The sequence below is a fragment of the Gorilla gorilla genome, chromosome 13 (assembly GCF_029281585.2).
Source record: "Gorilla gorilla gorilla isolate KB3781 chromosome 13, NHGRI_mGorGor1-v2.1_pri, whole genome shotgun sequence".
In the NCBI taxonomy this organism is placed as follows: domain Eukaryota; kingdom Metazoa; phylum Chordata; class Mammalia; order Primates; family Hominidae; genus Gorilla; species Gorilla gorilla.
Genome location: NC_073237.2, coordinates 129,839,373 through 129,859,227, shown reverse-complemented (window position 1 = coordinate 129,859,227; position 19,855 = coordinate 129,839,373). Strand labels below are relative to the sequence as shown.

The 19,855-nt window shown below is 59.8% G+C and overlaps 2 protein-coding genes across 4 annotated transcripts; one reads left to right on the top strand and one right to left on the bottom strand.

Annotated features, from left to right (window-relative positions):
* Window positions 1–471: 471 nt before the first annotated feature.
* SLC2A6 (solute carrier family 2 member 6) lies at window positions 472–11,746 on the top strand. 2 transcript variants are annotated; one of them, XM_055351451.2, is made up of 10 exons: window positions 472–697; window positions 1,248–1,410; window positions 2,406–2,612; window positions 3,311–3,410; window positions 4,036–4,247; window positions 4,534–4,686; window positions 5,560–5,668; window positions 6,049–6,234; window positions 6,399–6,544; window positions 11,376–11,746. In XM_055351451.2, exons 1-10 carry the CDS (start codon window positions 606–608, stop codon window positions 11,442–11,444), a joined length of 1,437 nt encoding a protein of 478 aa, XP_055207426.1. In that variant the 5' UTR covers window positions 472–605; the 3' UTR covers window positions 11,445–11,746. The 2 variants fall into 2 exon arrangements, with proteins under 2 accessions (XP_055207426.1, XP_004048868.1); XM_004048820.4 differs by lacking the exon at window positions 11,376–11,746 and adding an exon at window positions 7,474–8,569 and having other exon boundaries at window positions 475–697.
* On the bottom strand, window positions 8,870–19,749 carry CACFD1 (calcium channel flower domain containing 1). Of its 2 annotated transcripts, XM_063696844.1 has the most exons (6): window positions 19,429–19,749; window positions 16,065–16,137; window positions 14,172–14,297; window positions 11,590–11,697; window positions 11,154–11,278; window positions 10,907–11,055 (listed from the first exon to the last, which is right to left on the bottom strand). In XM_063696844.1, exons 1-6 carry the CDS (start codon window positions 19,547–19,549, stop codon window positions 10,907–10,909), a joined length of 702 nt encoding a protein of 233 aa, XP_063552914.1. In that variant the 5' UTR covers window positions 19,550–19,749. The 2 variants fall into 2 exon arrangements, with proteins under 2 accessions (XP_004048861.2, XP_063552914.1); XM_004048813.5 differs by lacking the exon at window positions 11,154–11,278 and having other exon boundaries at window positions 8,870–11,055; window positions 19,429–19,683.
* Between the last annotated feature and the right edge of the window lie 106 nt (window positions 19,750–19,855).

The following is a 19,855-nucleotide window of genomic DNA, read 5'->3' as shown; positions in this document are numbered from 1 at the left end:
CTCACTGGAGCTGCCCACAGCGCCTCGCCCGGCCCCTCCTGCCTCCTTCGTCCCGCACATCCGCTGCTGCCCTGACACACCCCGATTCCCTGGTGCCAGGGAGAGCCAGGGCAGAGGTGGCCCTGAGACGCCACGCGACGGGGAGGGCTAGAGCGTAAGGAGGAGCGAGGTGCGCATTCGCTCTGACCCTGGCGCGCGGTTTCGCCTCTCTGGGCCTCGGTTTCCACCCCGCGGGAGCGAGTACGACAGGGGCTGCGCGCATTGCCGCAGTCACGCCTGCAAGAGCCGGGCCGCGTGAGCCGCTTCCGGCGCTCCGCGGGGGCCCCGGACGATCCAGCAGGGGCTCCGCCCTGGGACCCCCATCCTGTCTCGGGGGCGCGACCTTCGGGGGCGCACGCGGTGCCGGCCGCGCCCGGGGAAGCCGGGTCCGCATCCGAGCATCAGGACAGCGTGCGGCCGCCCCATTGGCCGGCGTGTCTCTGCAGGGCCGTCCCACAGCCAATAGCGGCCGAGGGGTGGAGCCTGGCCGGTGCCCTCGGAGCTGCTGGCCCCGGGCGGCTGCTCCAGTCCGAGCGCCCTCCGCTCGCCCCGAGAGAGACCCGGCCATGCAGGAGCCGCTGCTGGGAGCCGAGGGCCCGGACTACGACACCTTCCCCGAGAAGCCGCCCCCGTCGCCAGGGGACAGGGCGCGGGTCGGGTGAGAGTCGCTAGGTTGGGGGCTGCGGGTGGGGCCTGGGGGTGGCCCTGGTTCCCTCCAGCCCGCGGCAGGCTCCCGCCCTGGGCCTCCCCTGACCTAGTCGCCACCGAGGGGCCATCTGGCTCCCTCCTGTCCCAGACACGCTACTCCTATTTAAGGAACTGGTCCCCCTAAGGGAAGGAACGATCCACGGGAGTACCGGGCCCAGCCCCCCACTGCCACAGACAGTGAGACTGAGGCCCCAGCGAGCAGGGGGTCTGCCTGAGGTCACACAGCAAGCCTCCAGCCGCCGCCCTGGGGGCAGAACCAGAGCCTCCTCTTCCGGAGAAAAGGCCCCAGCACCAGAGGCTCAGCCACTGCGATGAGCTAACAATGGCCTGGGAATTTCCCAGGGGAGCTGGGGCTCAGGCCCTGGGAACGTGAATGGCCTTGGACCCAGGCCTCCCTAGCACTGCCCGCTGAGCCGGGCAGCCACTGGGTTCAGAAAAGGCAATGGTCCCTGGAGGAGGGACTCAGAGACCCTGGTCTTTTTGTCCGCCACCATCACCAGGACCCTGCAGAACAAAAGGGTGTTCCTGGCCACCTTCGCCGCAGTGCTTGGCAATTTCAGCTTTGGGTATGCCCTGGTCTACACATCCCCTGTCATCCCAGCCCTGGAGCGCTCCTTGGATCCTGACCTGCATCTGACCAAATCCCAGGCATCCTGGTTCGGGGTAAGGACCATCCTCTGGAGGAGGGTGGGTGCAGGAAGCAGGGACCTGCTGAGCCTTGTCTCCATCTAGGAACCTCCCAAATTCTCCACCTTGGGGGCCCCTCCAGGGCCCTGGTCCCCCCTCCCCCAGCCATCCAGGCCACTAGTGGGTGGGGTAAAGCTACAGGATTCCTCTGAAATGAGGAACTGAAAGCCAGTGGAGAGGGTGAGGGAAGGAGCAGGTGGGGAGGTGGCTGTCAGGGTCTATACTAGGTGGGGCTGAGGCTTCCCCGGGTCCCCACACCCACAGTTGGCTGGATGGGGGCAAGGGTATCAGGTGTCAGTGGGGAGAGGCACTGGCTGGGGCAAGGAGGGTCCGCAGGACAGATTGTGGGCTGATGGAGAGGAAGATCCCAAAGTCCCAGAGACTAAAATTATAATCTTAATAGCCTCCTATGTAGAGTTGTTAACATAGTAGTTAAGATAAAAATTCCCAAGGTTTACTGAGCACTTCCTATGTGCCAGGCATGTGTTGGGCACTGAACGTTCATTGATTCTCAGGGCCAACGCCACGAGGTAGAACTTGCGCTCTCCCCATAAGACAGCTGAAGAAACTGAGGCGCAGACAGGCTGGGCAATGTGCCCAGGTCCCACTACCAGTTAGCAGAGTCCAGAGGGGGTCCCAGTTGCTGCTGTACAGGGAACTTAAGAACCTCCAAATCTTAAAGCCCAGTACCTTCAAGTCACAGAATTCTCCTGTATTAAAATATTAGACATTTAAACATCAGGCTGGACAGAACCACTGTGGATATGTGGTGCAGTACCTCTTCCTTAGAGCAGAATTCCCCGTTTGGGCATCCCTAACAAATGGCTGTTCCTTGAAGACAGGAGGCTCCCTGTTTCAAGTGCTTGACCAGCTCCTGGGGTCGGCCTAGGGAAGAAGCTGTCCCTGTATTCTGATGAGATTGGGGTGCCAAGTGCCCAGACATATCTGCCCTGCACCCCCTTCCCCTGCAGTCCGTGTTCACGCTGGGAGCAGCGGCCGGAGGCCTGAGTGCCATGATCCTCAACGACCTCCTGGGCCGGAAGCTGAGCATCATGTTCTCAGCTGTGCCGTCGGCGGCCGGCTATGCGCTTATGGCGGGTGCCCACGGCCTCTGGATGCTGCTGCTCGGAAGGACGCTGACGGGCTTCGCCGGGGGGCTCACAGCTGCCTGCATCCCGGTAAGGCCAGGCCTTCCCACCCAGGTGCCCCAGTGCCTCTGTATTGGTGCTGAGCCTCCATCTGACTAAGGCCTCCCAGCCTCCATGCCTTCTGGGCAATGAGAATTGTTTGCCTTCCCTGCGGATGCCCAGGGCGCCTCAGCTCACCCCCAGCAGGGCAGCTAATTTGGGGGAAATTGTCTCCAGGTCCCCAGCTGCCCCCACTCTGGACTTTCCAAGCCTTCTACCCCGTTTCTTGACCGGTCAGATGTATTACACAATTGGAGAAAATCCGCATTGAGCAATGGGTAGGAGAGGGAAGTCCCTGCCCTACACCCTCCCCGGGACCTTCTTATCTTATGCGGTACTCCACACGGGGCCTGGTGGTGAGCCCAGCAGAGGAGACAAAACTCACTGGGAGGCATGGACTCACCTGCTCAGCCCTGAAGCCTGGGAGCCCCCGGGCCTCCTTCCCAGCGTCATGCTGCCCATTTCCGAGCTGCGTACTTCCACCCACGTCACAGTTAGGGAAACTGAGGACAGAGGGAGATCAGGCAGGCCGCCCAAGGTCCTGCAGTGAGTCATGACCAGGACTCAGCCCCACCAGAAAGCCTCCACTTCCCACTTTCCGGGGTTCACAGGGGCTGACTCTCCCATCTCGGCCGGGCCTAGGAACCAGTATTTTCAGCAAAACCTGGTGCGGCGGCTGTGTCTTGCAGGTGTATGTGTCTGAGATTGCTCCCCCCGGCGTTCGTGGGGCTCTGGGGGCCACACCCCAGCTCATGGCAGTGTTCGGATCCCTGTCCCTCTACGCCCTTGGCAAGTATGGCCCCGCACTCCTGTGTGCAGGCTGGTGGGAGGGGTGGGTGCCGCCAAGGTAGACGTGGGTGGAAAGGGAATGATTTGTCCCAGAACAGATCCTGGGCTGAGAGGCAAGAGATCTGGCATCCCGGCCCCACTCAGTCAGCACCTTGCTGGGCACCTCCAGGCAGGGCCTGCCCCTCTAGCCACAGGCCCAGTCCCTAGCTGGGGCAGCCAGGGCTTCTCCTGGACCCACAGTCGCCAGACTATCTTTTAACGGCAGAAAGCTTCCATCAAATGCCATCTCAGATGGGAAGTCCAGATAGAAAAGAAATCACAGTGCATGCAGCTGCTCAGTTGAGGGGGCTTGGAGGTCTTGGGTGGAGGCCCAGGGCCTTGCCTGCCCAACCTACCCCTTCCTCATCCTGCCCTGGCCCTAAGACTTTCCAAGGACTTCCCACTATGTGCCAGGGGCTGAGCAATCCCTGCAGCCCCACCCTGCCTGGGGCAATCAGGGTAGGCTTCCTGTAGGAGATGGCCCTTGGACTAGACCTTGAAGGGCAGATGAGGTTATTCAGAGGCTCCAGAGGGAAGGGGCTGTACCAGGCCTGGACCTGGCCCCTCACCCACCCCTCGCCCCCAGGCCTCCTGCTGCCGTGGCGCTGGCTGGCTGTGGCCGGGGAGGCGCCTGTGCTCATCATGATCCTGCTGCTCAGCTTCATGCCCAACTCGCCGCGCTTCCTGCTCTCTCGGGGCAGGGACGAAGAGGCCCTGCGGGCGCTGGCCTGGCTGCGTGGGACGGACGCCGATGTCCACTGGGAGTTCGAGCAGATCCAGGACAACGTCCGGAGACAGGTGCAGGAGGGTGTGCGCCCGAGCCGGGCAGGCCCGCCTCCAGCACTTCAGCTCTGTGTGGCCGTGGAGGCTTTTCCTGGAAGACAGGACCACAGTAGTTCCCACTAATCCAAGTGCCTGGGTTGGGGTGGGGGGCTGTCCCCAGAGCCTGGGTGGCCTGGTAAGCTGGTTCTTTCCTGGAGGAGGGAAAAAGGAGGTCTCCCACACAACCCCTGGCGGTCCAGGGCAGGATGGCGCCTGCTGGAGAGGCTGGCCCAACGCCCTCAGCGGCGGCCTTGTGTTTCAGAGCAGCCGAGTATCGTGGGCTGAGGCACGGGCCCCCCACGTGTGCCGGCCCATCACCGTGGCCTTGCTGATGCGCCTCCTGCAGCAGCTGACGGGCATCACGCCCATCCTGGTCTACCTGCAGTCCATCTTTGACAGCACCGCTGTCCTGCTGGTGAGAGCCCAGCCCCGGCCGGCGCCCACCCACGGGGTCCCCTGGAGGCTGGCAGGGCAGGGGAGGCAGGGCCTGCTCCTGCACTTACCCAACCCCTGGCCTTACCCACACCTGCTCTGTGCCAGGTGTCAGGGATGCCACAGCAAGATCTGAAATCTGGGCCTTGTGGAGACAGTTCCAGTGCCTTCACCTGTTCTCAGAATGTTTTTAAGATAAGCTTAAATGTTTTAAAATAAAATACTGGCAAAATCCGAACAGGAGGCCAAGGCGGGAGGATCACTTAAGCCCAGGAGTGTGAGACTGCAGTGAGCCACAATCTCACCACTGCACTCCATCCTGGTGACAGAGCAGAACCCTGTCTCTAAAAACATATAGAAATTTTAAAAATTAAATAAAATACATGGGATTACAAAGGAAACCAGCTTTATAGAAACATGGACCCCTTGAGGCCATAGACCCCAGGTTCAGAGCCCTGTGGCATCTGCCACTTAATGAGGGAAGTCACTTTCCCCTCTGAACCTCAACTTCCTCCTCTGCAAGATGAAGATAGCAGCACATCTCCATCAGCCTGCCCCAAGGCTCAAAGTGAGATGAGATTTGAAGATTAGTAACAGCACAGTTCAGCAAGTCATCATCACGCCTGGGTTCTGTGCCAGCTGGGCATAGTGGTGGGCAGAGCAGATGTGTCCCTGCCCAGGAGCCCCATAGGCTCGGACAGTGTAGATGCCCAGCATGCTGCAGGTGCCAGGCCACCCAGTACTGCACTGAGCTGCTGGCCTGAGCCCCTGCAATGCCTGCCGGGACAAGCTGGGTCCTGGAGGGGGATGGGAACAGCAGGCAGGTCCCTCAGCCCCGGTGGTCTCCCCCTCATAGCCCCCCAAGGACGACGCAGCCATCGTTGGGGCCGTGCGGCTCCTGTCCGTGCTGATCGCCGCCCTCACCATGGACCTCGCAGGCCGCAAGGTGCTGCTCTTCGTCTCAGGTAAGCACCCTGCAGGCAGCCCTCCTGCCCCACTCCTCCGCATGGGTCAGGGCTGGGCTGGGTGTGCAGGCCTGCCTCGGGGTGGGGCTGTGTGGCTGGGAACTGCAGAGCACCTGCCTCCCTAGCATCAGCAGGGCCCTGGCCCAGGCCAGTGGCTCCAGAAAGGTCCGCTGGGGCTCCGAGTGGACACACTGGCTGTGACACTCCACGGTGGGAGCCTGACACGCGGCTGGAGACAGAGCTTGCTGCCCTGCTGGGGGTCTCTAGTCCCAGACATGAGCTGGACCACGCAAGTATCAAGGGGCTCTGCAGAAGGAGCTCTGAGAGAAACAGCTGGCTCACAGGGTCCTGGCCCCACGAGGCCACCTGTCTGTCCACAGCGGCCATCATGTTTGCTGCCAACCTGACTCTGGGGCTGTACATCCACTTTGGCCCCAGGCCTCTGAGCCCCAACAGCACTGCGAGCCTGGAAAGTGAGTCCTGGGGGGACTTGGCACAGCCCCTGGCAGCACCCGCTGGCTACCTCACCCTGGTGCCCCTGCTGGCCACCATGCTCTTCATCATGGGTAGGTGTGGTGGTGGCTCAGAGGGGCAGGCTGTCTTGGGTGTTAAGGGATGGGTGATGTGTCTGGGGTGGCTGGAGAGGGGGGTCTCCAGCAGCTCAGCGGAGACAGACACAGCCGCCTCCAGTCACCCCACAGGGCCTGAACCTGCCTCCTCCTCCGAGCAGGCTACGCCATGGGCTGGGGCCCCATCACCTGGCTGCTCATGTCTGAGGTCCTGCCCCTGCGTGCCCGTGGCATGGCCTCAGGGCTCTGCGTGCTGGCCAGCTGGCTCACCGCCTTTGTCCTCACCAAGTCCTTCCTGCCAGTGGTGGTGAGTGTTCAGCCCCAGGCTCCAGGCCCCTAGGCCCTCTTTGACTGGCCAGGACCCTTCTCAGTGCCAGGGGCTGTGCCAAGGCCAGCTGTCAGGACCCTAACTCTCAGTGACCCTAGGAGATGAGCACACACCCCCAGAACTCAGAGACCCCAGAGTGGTCACGTGATAGCCTAGCAAAGGCTCTTCATTATAAGAAACAGGAACGGGCGTAGGAAACTGTTCTGGGAAGTCAGGTTACCTCCCGGGCCAGGGCAGGACATGGCCCAGGACCCTGCTAGGGGCCCCGGAAGCCACCTCCCCACCGTGCCTCATCTCCCGCCCTCCTGAGCGCTGGGTCTCATCAGCACCCACACTGCCCCCTCAACCCCACCCACTCCCCCTGCCTCCTGGTTCAAAACTACAGGCCCTGTGACCAGCCAGAATCTGTGAGGCCCAGAGTAAGTTCCCATGAGGGAGAAGCTGGCTAGGGCAGCCTAGGCCAGCACCTAAGCTGTCCCCGCAGTGGTCAGGGCAGGAGGGTTGGGGGAGGGCAGGCAACCCAGAGTGAGTCCATCAGCCTAGAGGGTCCAAGAAGAACCTGCGTGCCCACCAGGCTGCAGGGCGGGCCTCCTGCAGGCCGCAGCGTGGAACAGCTGGGACGCCAGCGCTGGGTAGGGGGTGTGGAGGGGGTACCTGAGCTGACGCCAGAGGGCCCAGCCCCTGAGGAAGGCTGAGGGGCACACGGGATGCAGACTTCAAGGGCTACTTCGGATTTGTCCTGGGGACAGTGGGGAAGCCCTGGTGTGGGGGAGCAGTCTCTGAACACAGGAAGGACCAGATGAAGGCCCCACAGGGCTGGTCACTACCAGCAGCGCCCACAAGCTCCTCCTGGGGCAGGAGGACCCTGGAGCTTCTCCCTGTGACCCGGCCCCGCTCTTCACCCGCAGAGCACCTTCGGCCTCCAGGTGCCTTTCTTCTTCTTCGCGGCCATCTGCTTGGTGAGCCTGGTGTTCACAGGCTGCTGTGTGCCCGAGACCAAGGGACGGTCTCTGGAGCAGATCGAGTCCTTCTTCCGCACGGGGAGAAGGTCCTTCTTGCGCTAGGTCAGGGTCCCCGCCTGGAGGGGGCCAAACCCCCAGTGGCTGGGCCTCTGTGTTGGCTACAAACCTGCACCCTGGGACCAAGAGGCAGCAGTCATCCCTGCCACCAGCCAGAGCACAGGAAGAGCAGTGTGATGGGGCCTCAGCAGCGGGTGCCCCTGGCTCCGGACAGGTAGCACTGCTGTCCAGCCACAGCCCCAGCCCAGGCAGCCCACAGTGCTGCACGTAGCCATGGGCCGCAGGAGTGCATACAACCCTGCATCCAGGGACACGGCCCTGCTGGGTGACTTCAGGCCTAGTCCCTTTCCCTTGCGTGAAGGACACGCCCCACAGAAGGCTACGGGTAGGACTGAGAGGACAGGGCTGGAGGCAGCCAAGTAACGTAGTCATATCATCGCGCTCTGATCTGGTGGCATCTGGCTGTGCAAGAAGACCCGGCTGTGCCCTCACAAGTCTTATGGGCACCACAGGGAACATCCTGGACTTAAAAAGCCAGGGCAGGCCGGGCACAGTGGCTCACGCCTGTAATCCCAGCACTTTGGGAGGCCAAAGCAGGTGGATTACCCAAGGCCAGGAGTTCAAGACCAGCCTGGCCAACATGGTGAAACCCCGTCTCTACTAAAAAATACAAAAAAGCCAGGTGTGGTGGCACACACCTGTAGTTCCAGCTACTTGGGAGGCTGAGGCAGCATTGCTTGAACCCGGGAGGTGGAGGCTGCAATGAGCTGAGATCATGCCATTGCACTCCAGACTGGGCAACGAGAGTGAAACTCCATCCCCACCCCCTGCCAAAAAAAAAAAAAAAAAGCCAGGGCAAAGGACCTGGCGTGGCCACTTCCTCCTGCCCCAGCCCAACCTCTGGGAACAGGCAGCTCCTATCTGCAAACTGTGTTCACCCTTTTGTAAAAATAAAGGAACTGGACCTGTAGTCCTAGCGAGGAAAGAGTGGGGTCTACTCCAGGAGCCCCCACAGCAGCCAGGCTAGACCCGAACCAGCCAAGGTTGCCAGGGCCACTGCCTGCTGATCCATAGCGAAGCAGGGCAGGGAAAAGGCTGCAATGAGGGGAAGCCCACTGCGAGGCCCATCCTTAACAGGCTCCTCTTTCTAGCTGTGTGATCTTGGGCAGGTCACTTTCCTTGTCTGGGATGCTGGGGGCAGCCTCGGGACAGGACCTGTAGTTATTTCCAGGGCCAGCGGCTCCTGCCTGGCTTCCACACTCACACACAGGCACCAAGGCAGAAGGGAGCAGAAGGCAGGCTCGCGAGCCACGGCCGCGCTTTATTGCTCAAGACGCACACAGAACACAGAGGAACAGACAAAGAGGAAAGGGCGCCACACACAGCCCAGACCAGGCAGGAGCGGCCCGGCCGCCGGAAGAGACGTTCCTTGCAAGGCAGGGCCCCTGCTGGACAGCGCGCCCCCCTGGGCGACAGGGTCAGGGGCCCCAGGACTGCACAGCTGCAGACTTGCTGGGAACCTGGGACAGGTAACCCGCCCACTCTCACCTGTGGCCCAGGGCCTTCCACCTCTGCATCCAGCCATGCACCCACCATTTCCCCACAGGGCACAGGGGCAGCCTTCCTTGATTCACAGCCAACCCTTCTCCTGCTGTCTCTGGCTGTCAGTGAGACCCCTCTGGCAGGGGCAGCAGCAGGCAAGCCAGGCAGAAGGGGGCCCGGGGTCCCACTACCTGGGTAGGAATGAGCAGAGGGCGGGCAGAGCCCTTGCTCCTTGTGGGAGGTAGACAGGTCTCACTGCATACGTGGGACAGATGTGTGCACGCACACACATATACATACACACACACACACACACACAGCCCTTTGAACCCAGCACTGGCCTGAGGAAGGTGGCCCCGGAGGAACCCTGAAGGCACATGTCCACCAGGCTATAATGCCCCTGCCACCCTGGGGCTCAGCTGGCCAGACTCCCAGGGGTGGGATGCTGCTGACCCAGGAGCCCACCAAGTCCCCAGGGCAGTACTGGGCAGGGCCCAGAGAACCCCACGCCCAGCCCACCAGCCTGCCACTCCTGGCCTCAGATGCCACTCCCAGCCTCAGACGCAGATGGGCCCGAGAGGTGTTCCTGGGAAACAGTTCACTTAGCAAGACCCAGTACCTGCGCTCCAGAAGCTCAGCGCAGGCCCAGCCTGGGGTCGGCCCCAGATGGAATATCTTCCCCACCCGCCCGCTTCTGCCAAGCCCCACCTGGGCTAAGTCAGGCCCGACCAGGCACCTGCCCGATGGCTGAGAGCCAGCCTCACGGTCAGAGAGGCCAGCGGGCTGAGGCCACGGGGCAGAGGGAATACGGGGATGCACATCCTGGGCACCAGCTCTCTGCATCCTCCCTGGGTAGGCCTGGCTCCGGACAGCCTGGCACCCAGGGCAGTGGGGACAGCTCTGTGTGGGGAGGTGACTATGGCCTCTGCCCAGTTCTTAAAAGGCAGAAGCTCCCTGAGGGCAGGGCTTGAGCAGGCCAGCAGGAGCACCTGAGTGGGGCTGAGGTCAGACCCACTAACCCACTAATGGGGCTGGGCTGTGGCTGACGTGACGGGGCCACACCAGGGAGAGGGTGGGCACCCTCAGGGGTGCCAGGGAGAGCCTTCTCTCCCCACTTCCTTAGCACCAAGGCCAGCAGGGGCGGGGGGTGATGGGCAGAACCTAGGGGCCCCAGCAGGCCCAGGGAGGAGGGGCAGCCAAGGGGCCTTGAGGTGGCCTGTCCAAGGTTCCCAGGGCCAGCAGGGAGCATCCCCCACCCAGCTGTCCAGTCACTGCCAAGGCTGCAGTTCCAGGTACCGGGGTGCACCTTAGGAGCCCTATGGGCTTCTTCAGAAGGCAGGGTGACAGTGGGCGCTGCACCCTAGGCAGCAGTGGGAGGTTGCTGGCAGCGGCAGGCTGTCCCAGGCCCTGGGGCTCCACCTGCTAGGAGAGCTGGGGGAGGTCCCTCTGCTCAGTGCCCAGGTGGCAGGGTCCCACTTGCCCCTCCCCTCAAGCCAGGACCAGCATCTCCAGGGGAAGCTGCTCCCAGGTCACGGCAGGTCACTGGCAGCCCTGTCTGTGGTGTGAGGTCTGCAGACCCACCCGGCAGAGAAGCAGGGCCGGGTGGTGTCCACACAGCTGCTGCAGGCTCTGCCTCAAGTCCAGCAGGCCAGACCCTCACACCAGCAGCCAGTGGCTCCTGGCTTAAGCCAGTCTGGAGAAAGGAGCAGAGGACTCCAGGTGTAGGGACACGTGCAAAGGCCCCTCTCCAGGCTGTGCCTCAGCGTGGACAGTCCAGGCCTCACTTGGACCCACACAGAGCCAGAAGAGGGGACAGGGAGGGAGGGGCGCCCAGCCCTTCACAGCTCCCCCTCCAGGGTCTCCGCGAGCTTCTCCTCATCCGCCTGCTGCCTCTGCTGCTGGATCCTGGCGTAGGAGATCGCATCGCCCCTGGGGAGAGAGAGAGGCAGCGTCATGTGGAGCACCAGCCCCATGCCCACAGCCCTCCTGACCACTGCCCGGTTCCTGCCCTGTGACCCAGGCGTGACCTGCAGGCATTCTGATTTCCCCAGAGACAACTGCTGGGGTGGCAAAGGCCTGTCTTGTGCCCTCTGAGAGTGGCCCAGGATCCCTGGGATGCTGGGCTGAGAAGGAACCAGCCTCAGTCTGGGCTCTGCAGGAGAGAGGGTGGCAACTGAGTACAATGCCCGGTGCAGACCTGGGAGGGGAAGGGGCTCCCACCAGCCATGTTTTTGCTATCCTTGCTGCAGGCCGTGACGGGGCAAGACTGGGCCACACAGAAGTGTTGTGAATCCTCTGTCTTCACCCACTCGAGCTGAGCCCTGGAGGCACCGATGAGTTACTGGGACCTCTGCCTCGGTCTCCACTAGCTAAAAGGGGCCACTCTCAGATCCTCCTCATTGAAGGACTTCACGGGGCGGAGGGAGGAAGGCCCTGCCCAGGGGCTGGGCCTGGCAGACGCACTTTTTGCCCAGAGCAGAGAGTCCGTACAGCACCCCCGTAGCAAAGGCGATGGCGTTGCCCAGCAGCGTGGTCAGGGTCAGGCTGATGACAATGGGAACGACCGCCATCCTGGGGGGAAAGCAGAGGTCAAGGGGGCACTCCGGCCCCACAGCCACCACATCCTTCCCCGCTTCCCAGACTCGGCCCAGCACCCTTCCTAGACACCCAGGGCACAGGAAGGATCCCCAAAAATCAACTGAGACACAGCTTCAGAAAGTCCTTCATCAGCCCTGAACTTGTCTGTAAAACTGTTCCATTCTGGGAATAGGATCCAAAGCTTTCATCAGATTTTTGAAGGGGTCTGTGATCCCAAAAAGAGCTAAACAGTAACAAGATGGTCCAGTGCCCTCACTGTGAGAAAAACTGGCCAGAAAGAGCCTGTGACAGAGAATCTGGCTTCCCATCCAGGACCTACTAGCTTCGTGGGCAAGTTACTCAGAATCTCCACTGCGGAGAGGGGATCAAAGCTTGTCCAAGGTCAGGCATGTTAACTACACAATGCTGACCACCACAGGCACTAAATAAATGCTCTGAGTTATACAGTAACACCAGCCACATCGCCACAAGTAAGGTCCCCAGAATTCAACCACATGGAACACAGGGTCTCATCATGGGAGGGCTGCAAGCTGCGGGGTCTGCGGAGTCGGCCCAGACCTTGCTGCAGTTTGGCGTCACCTGGTGGCAGGGTCCACTGGGGCTTAAGCATCCCCAGGGCTGATTCTCCATCCTGGCTGGAATTTCCAGGCCAGCAGCAATTCCTAGGCTAACTGGGCCAGGAGGATACCTGCAGCCTGGAGGCCAGCGCTCTGTCCTGTCGCCTCCCTAGAGGAGGCTGCCTGTGCAGGAGGACAAGACTCGCGGCCAATTGCATTCTACCTCAGTTTCCATTCTTGTAGACATGTGGTTGTGAGATTTTTCTGTCGTTAACAAATTTCAAAATGATAAAATAATAATAGAAATTACAAAGAAAAAGACCACGGCGGGGAACCTTCTGACAAAAACAAAATTAAAGGCAAAGAAGAGCCTGGAAAAATAGTTGCAGGAAATACAACCAAGGATCATGAAATCTTTAATACAGAAAACACACTGAACTTGCTAAGCAGAACACTGAGGTTCCCACAGGTTAAAAAGTAAACTCGAAAATTTTCATATCAGAAAATGCAATGGAAACACATGGGAAAATATTTTTCCCTCTTAGATAACAAATAGATAAATGCGAATGCGAAGTGGTGTGCAGCCCTGGGCTGGGGTGGGGGCGGGGGAGAGACTCAAGGGACCTCTTTGGAAAGCAACGTAGCCACGCATCTTAAAATATTTTTAATGATCAGAATCTTTGACCCAAGTAATCTCACACCTGAAAATAGATCTTAAGGAAATCATCATAAACACAGAAAAAGTTTTAGCGGACACATGTTTATCACAGCTCGATTTACACCAGCTAAGAAATTAAGAACAGCATGATACATCCAGCTGAATGAATATTCCTGTATTGAAAGAATGTTATAAAGTCTGGGGTGATGTTCAAATGCTTATATCATTACACTAAGTGAAAAAAGGCAGGATACAAACTCATTCATAATGGTTATAACTGTGTTAAAAGCAGGCTTTTTAAAAATGCCTGCAGACAGGAAGCACACACATCAGAAGATTAGCAGGCAGCGGGCTTCGAGTAACATTGTTCTATATTCCAAATTATTGTGAATGAATTTCTATGATGTCTAGCATTTTTAAAATACAGTTTTTTGAACCCCTAAGGACAGGACACTGCGTGTAGATAAGAGCTTTGTGATCCTGTGTTCTTCGTGATTTAGATATGGCACAAGATGCCTCCAGAACTAAGCACCTGGCTTGTGCTCTTACCATCAAAACTACCGGGCCTCTCTGGAGGGGAAGCAAGCTTGCGTCTAGACTTCTTTCTAAAGATAACCTAGACAATAATAAACACAGCTGCCACCAGCCTCCTATGCACTAGAGGCATTATTCGAGGAGTTTCCATGTATTAAGCTTATCCTGAAATGAGTTCCGTCTTACGACTGAGAGGAGAAGTATTACATATTGATTTCATTGTTAGAAATGGGAAGATTTTTAACAAGTGTATTTAGAGGTCAACCACATTTTCTGCTCTGCAACCTGCTTCTCCCCCTTCACGTCAGGACATCTAGATGAACCCACTCTTCGGAAAGGCTGCAGAGAAACATGTCCTACAGACCTACTATCATCTGGTTAGCAACTCCCAGTGGACGGACCAAAATTCCAGACGCTTCCCATTTCTCTCCACTGCACGGAATGCTGCCACACATGCTCATATACCTCTGAACCTTCCAGTGACTACGGCACAGCGACAGCTGAGTTCCTGGGCGCAGAACCACTGGGGCACGTTTTGGCAGCTATGAGCAAATCACTGTGCACAAAGGCAATCCCAGTTTACACTTCCACAGAGAGGAACTGAATACACTGCCCACCCTCACCTGACTTTTGGGTCCTATTTTGTCATTGGGGTTTTGGGGAACTGTGTCACGGGACCCTGCCCAGCAACCCCTCACCCGCAGTAGAAGACAGCCTTCTGCCAGGAGCGCAGCCGGTCCACCTTCTCCGCCACTGTGTTTGCAAACTCGATGAACTGGCAACAGAAGGGCGCCTCACACAGCAACAAGATGAAGGCATTCATGCTGCAGGGACCAGGGCAGGAGAAAAGCAGCGACTGACAAAACCAGGAGGATGAGGGCGGCCCCCAGTGCCAGTGCCATAAGGAATGCCACCTCCCTCACCCTCCTACCCTCATCCCTCCTCCTCTGGGAAGCCGCCCGGCTGCTCCAGGGCACCTGCTTGTACCCCTCGGAGAGCCTCTGCTGAAGACTCCAGCACTCCCCAGCTGCTCCTGCACACCCGTCTCCCCAGCTGAACTGAACACTCCTAGAGGGAAGCCCCTGGGCTTCTGCTTCCCTTTATCCTCCTCCTGTGTGACATGGAGGAAAGGGGACCCCACATCATGGCACTGCTACAACACTGCGGCAGGTTCATCCATAGATGGAGCACTGGCAGCTGTGTCCTCTGTCTGCTGTTAGTATTATCGCCATGGCCACCAAAAGCCATCAGTGGCACCAGCACCAGGAAGGCTGCCCCACCAGGGAGGCAGAGAGCTGGAGCCACGCAGTCCCGAAACAGTCACAGAGAGCTGCCCACACACCTGATGCCACCGGCCCCAGGCCCAGGGACACCCAGGGGAAGCCCATGCTGGGGAGGAAGAACTTTAGCAAGTCCTTGCATCCAGCCCTATGTTTGGGGTGGGAACAGCTAAGCCACTGGTGATGGAAGGTGTCTGCTGTGGTCTTGGTATTCTCTATGCATGGGTAACAATCAGTTACCAGACACTGAGCCAGGCCCTTCTGTCCCCAGGCCTGGGAGAAAAGTGCCATCATTATGCCTGTGTAACAGAAATGCAGGCTCAGGACACCCAAGAGCCACCCCAAGCCCGGGGCAGGCACTCTCTTCACAACTCTTAACCACTGCACCCTGCCCCGAGCCTCCCACACACCAGGCCTCCAAGCACGGGCTCACTCTGTGCTGGGCCAGCCCCTCCACTTCAAACTCGGCCAGGCTCCGACTCCACCCCCTGAAGCTGGGCCGGGCGCCTCTCTGTCCATCCCCCTTCCCTATCCACCACTGGCCAGCACAAGCACTGAGGACCCCACCACAGCAGACCCCCGAGGTTCTCCACTGGCCATAGGTCACTGGGGACGGGACCTGAATCTCGTCTAGCTCTGTACCCCTCAAGGCACCAAGCCCCATGAGGACACTCATCAATTCCTGGTGCACCGCCACTTCTCATGTACCCCAAGCCACACGGGCCTGCCCTCACCCCGCCTTCCCTTCCGATGGGATGGCGAAACCCTGGCAGGAGGTGGGCATGGAACGCACATGAGGGTGTTCTGACCACGGGTTCCCGTGACAATTCCAACCTGCCTCTCCCATCTATCTTTGGCACAGCTCCGAGCTAGAGTGCCCTCTCCCAGTGGACCATTCAACCCAGTCCTCAGCCAGCCCCAATGAACAGCCTTCCCCACCCCAGTCCTGGGAGCCCCCAGAGGGCGAGGGCCCCAGTATAGTGGACTTGGCATCTGCAGTCTCAGTGGATGCTCCAGAAATGTCTGGAGCACTGATGGCCTTGCCCCTGCACCAGATGAAGGCGAGGGTGGGCATTCCCTGGGCCTTGACCTCTCATTAGGAAACTAAACATGGTGGGGGTATGAAGGGGAAGAAGCCACATGCTGTGGCCAGAAACTCACATGCCCGAGGCACCCAGGCTGGAGCCAGCAGCCATGGCAACCACAAGGATGCCCACTCCCACGGCCCCTGCCACTCCTCTGCCCCGGGAGGTGCCCTGCAGATTCCCGACCAGCAAGACCCCCGGGGTGGGATGGCCATGCATTACTCACATCATCCACACGCCAGCCGCGATGTTCAGAGGGTGGATGGTGATGCAGTTGAAGAGGCCAGAGATCGCGCAAGCTTGAAACAAGAGACACGGGCAGGAGTCAGCAGGGAGGCAGGTGGAGCCCGCTGGGAAGGCGGCCTTGGGAGATGACTGGAAAGGACGAGAGTCTCTGCGGATGCTCAGCACACAGTTCTCACAGCACCCAGAAGCCTGCCCTCTATCGTCTGAGACAGGTGAGGAGATGCAGAGAGGTGCAGTGGCTTGCCCCAGGCCCCACAGCAAGGTGGCAGCAAGGTGGCAGGTGGATCTCACAGCATCCTCTCTCCGTTCCAGGGCTCAGAGGAGCTGGCCCTCTGACCCCAGCTACATCAATATCCACCTCAAAGGGAGGTTAGGATTAAAGAAGGATTAAAGAGTGAATGTCCCTCAAGGATTCAGGCCAGTGCTCCCCCAAGACTTAGCCTTCGGTAAGGGTCACTTGCCACCATTCACAGGGCCGGCCACACAAGAAGTCCTCTGACTCAGAAAATGTGGCTTGGATTTTGGTTGGGACAAGGGGTGCCTCTCTCAGAACAGAGATGGGAACCAGGTAAGACTGAGCAGCAGTTCCAGCTCTAACTTCCTCACCAGCCCTGTGCCACTGGCACGCTATCTTCATCTTCCTAGACCCGTTTCTCCTCTTGCACATGAGCAAGTCCCACAGCCCAGCCACCCACCGCTGAAATGCCATGAGGCCAGGAAGGGGAGGGGGCATCGTTTTCCACCCCAGAACGTGGCTTCTCTGATGCCCAGATGTGCAGCCTTGACGCCTCGCCTCCCAGCTGCACCTCACCAGCAGGGTCTCTTGCACCCAACTCCCTCCTCCACCCACAGCCTGCAGCCTGGCTTCACCAGGAACTCCAGGAGCCTTCAAGGTGGGTCCAAGGAGGTGGCTGCTGGGCAGGGAGCAAGCCCAGGCCATCGCTGAGGGGGGCCTTGGAGGCAGCAATTAGCACCCAGCTCATTAAACTTGCAGCAGCTCCTCTGCACCTGATCCCTCCACCTGGGTCTGGAATTCTGCTGTTTTCCATTTTCCCAGGTAACCTTATGCAGACAGCAGGCAAGGAAGCCAGATAAAGTGAGCCGAACTGCAATGAGACTGCTTCATGGGCCCCCAGGGCCTCCTTCTAAAACAAAGGACTCAAGCGTTGCACTGCTCCTCAGCACAGCCTTAGACATCTGCCTTCAGACAGCAAGGTGTTCCAGAACCACAGGTGCGCAGGGGCCTGCCTGTCCCAGCAGAGTACCCAAAGGGTGACACGGCTCCCTGCCTCTCTGGTGTGCCTGGCCTCACCTGACAGCTCGGCTCTGCTTCCTGCTGCAGTCAGCATTTGGCCTCCAGCTCCAACCCTACCCCAGCTGTCCAACCCACAGCCAGCCTTGGGGGAGGACCAGGTGTCAACCCAGACCAGCAGTCTCCAGCCAGAAATCCTTTAGCAATAAAGGGCTGGAGGATGTCCACTTGGGGGCCTCAATGCTGATATCTTCCACGTGAGGGGGCTGTCACCATGCAATCCTGTCCCCTCCCAAGGTATCACCTCCAGATGCTCTTAGGACCCAGGGTAGACCCTCTCCAGCTACTCTCTCTGATCCCCTCACCCTGGAGGAGGAAAACCTTACCCAAGGACCAGCCCGGCACACAACCCTTGTCTGAATTCCTGCTGCATCTCTAAAACACCCTGCATTTTTGCATTCTACCCTGTAATACAGCATTTGATATTCACATAACCGTGCCCCCAAAAATCTGCAGATGCAACTGACAACTCAGGGCAATGCCACAAGTTTCTCCTGAAGCTTCATCTGTAGACCCAACAGAGCCCCAGGAATTCCCAGGAAAGGCAGAGGTACCTCACTTTGAGAGGCACAGAACTGAGTAAGACTCCACAGCAAATCTGGGAGTCGGCAGGGCCACTGACCAAGAAGGAGGGAGGTGTGGCCTACAGGCCATAGTCAGGACCTTTCCTTTCTCACCACTGACCATGTCACCCCACTGCACTGCCCACCCTAATCTGTGGGAAAACAGCTAAGCAGACATGAGAGGACTGGATCCAATGCCTAACTTCAAACCCACCAGTCTCTCCTACAAAGTCAAAAGCGTACTTGCCCTGAAGAGCAGTGACACAAACTCGGGGCCTTTTTGTGATTTGAGGGTAGGGCCTGCCCTACCGTATCCGTTGCCTCTGGATAAGGGCATGCCTAGCGAGGGCAGCACACTCCTAGCCCACACCCTCCTGCCTCAACCTCCCTCCACCCTCAACCTCCCTCCACCCTCTACCCACCTGGAAAGGCTGTGGAACCCAAGGTGACCCTGAAAAGGTGGTCCTTCTGGCAGGATTGCTGATGGGGTCTGCCCTGCCCAGGCCCAGAGCTAGCCCTCTGTGCCAGGCAGGCACTATTTAAACCCTGCAGACATCCTCGACAGACATTCTCAAAGACCTTGCCCACTCCAGTAATTCACAAGATTGAGGGCAGACAGGAAAGGAAAGGGTATCATTCAGACAGACTTGTCTTTCCCTGGAAGGCCAACTGTACGGCTTCCATTCACTCCTGGAGCAGACCTGCCTCCCTCTTTGTCCTTTTCTGGCTGTGCTTAAGAGCCTAGCTTCCCTGGGAGCCTGAGGTCAGGGTCTGTGCCTGGGACGCGTGCGGAGAAGGGGAGGAGGGCCGGTGACAGGCGGCTAAGGCAGCAGCAACGGGGGAGATATGACAGCGGACAGAGGACGCAGGGAGAGGCCGGGCCCTCAGCTCACTGCCCCGCGGCCCCCAGGGGCCACCTGTGCCCTGACACCACCTGACCCTCAGCAAACTTCCGCTCAGTGGCTTCCTGCCAGAAATCTAGCCAGCCGTGCACCCGCCTCCCTTATAAACAATCCTTGCTCAAAGGTTAGCAACGTGGCTGCCGTCACCTACGCCCAAGTGAACAGTTGACGCTTACTACGGGCCAGGTGGGCATGCGCCCCGTGAGCATCACCGAGAAAGTCTCACAAAAGCCCCTGGGGAGCGAGGGGAGGGCTCAGTCACGTGCCCCACGCCGGTGCGCCCCCCCCCCCCCCCCCGCCCTGGGGTTTCTGGTCCCTCCGGGAATGTTCCCAGAAGCGCCAGCCCAGCCCGGGGTACCAAGGCGCCCAGGCCCGAGCGGGTAACCATGGCAACCCCAGGACGCCGGCTCCCGGAGGCCCCGCCATTCCTCCGCCCGGGAGGCGCCCGGCAGACCCCCGACCCCCAGCGGGTCCTTTCCCCTGGGGCCGCCGGGGCGGGGCGGGGCAGGGCAAGGCGAGGAGCGCATGCGCGGCGGGGCCGGCCCCTCTCCCCGACCGGATACTCACAGACTGCCCCCAGCACCCCAGACAGGCGACACAGCCAGCGGTACCACCACGTCATGCCCTCTTCCTGCGCGGGCGGCGCAGAGCTGGCGGACGCCCCGGGCGCCCCACCTGAGCCGCTCATGGTGCCACCGTCAGGCGCAGCTCACAGCCCTCACAAAGGGCTCGGTAGCCGGCGGCGTCCAAGCCGGCGCGCTGCCTTGTGGGAGAGGGAGCATATTAGCATACGGGGCGGGGCCTTCAGGCTGCGGCGGGGCGCGCCCGAAGGGAGGCGGGTGCTCATTAACATAGTGAGCTGGACCTTCGGGCCGCGACTAGGTGCGCTCGAGAGGAGGCAGGTGCTCATTATTGTAGGGGGCGGGACCTGCAGGCTGCGGCGAGGTGCTGGGGGTGGGGAGCTTGTTAGCATACGGGGCGGGGCTCTCGGGCA

Excerpts from the sequence above, each read along its gene's own strand:
- SLC2A6 (XM_004048820.4), top strand. The coding sequence starts at position 606 with ATGCAGGAGCCGCTGCTGGGAGCCGAGGGCCCGGACTACGACACCTTC. Across the intron at positions 4,248-4,533 it reads AGGACAACGTCCGGAGACAG|AGCAGCCGAGTATCGTGGGC; the intron begins GTGCAGGAGGGT and ends CTTGTGTTTCAG. Across the intron at positions 4,687-5,559 it reads ACAGCACCGCTGTCCTGCTG|CCCCCCAAGGACGACGCAGC; the intron begins GTGAGAGCCCAG and ends TCCCCCTCATAG.
- CACFD1 (XM_063696844.1), bottom strand. The coding sequence starts at position 19,549 with ATGAGCGGCTCAGGTGGGGCGCCCGGGGCGTCCGCCAGCTCTGCGCCG. Across the intron at positions 11,279-11,589 it reads CTCTCTGCTCTGGGCAAAAA|AGCCCAGACTGAGGCTGGTT; the intron begins GTGCGTCTGCCA and ends TCTCTCCTGCAG. Across the intron at positions 11,056-11,153 it reads GGAAATCAGAATGCCTGCAG|GGGCGATGCGATCTCCTACG; the intron begins GTCACGCCTGGG and ends CTCTCTCCCCAG.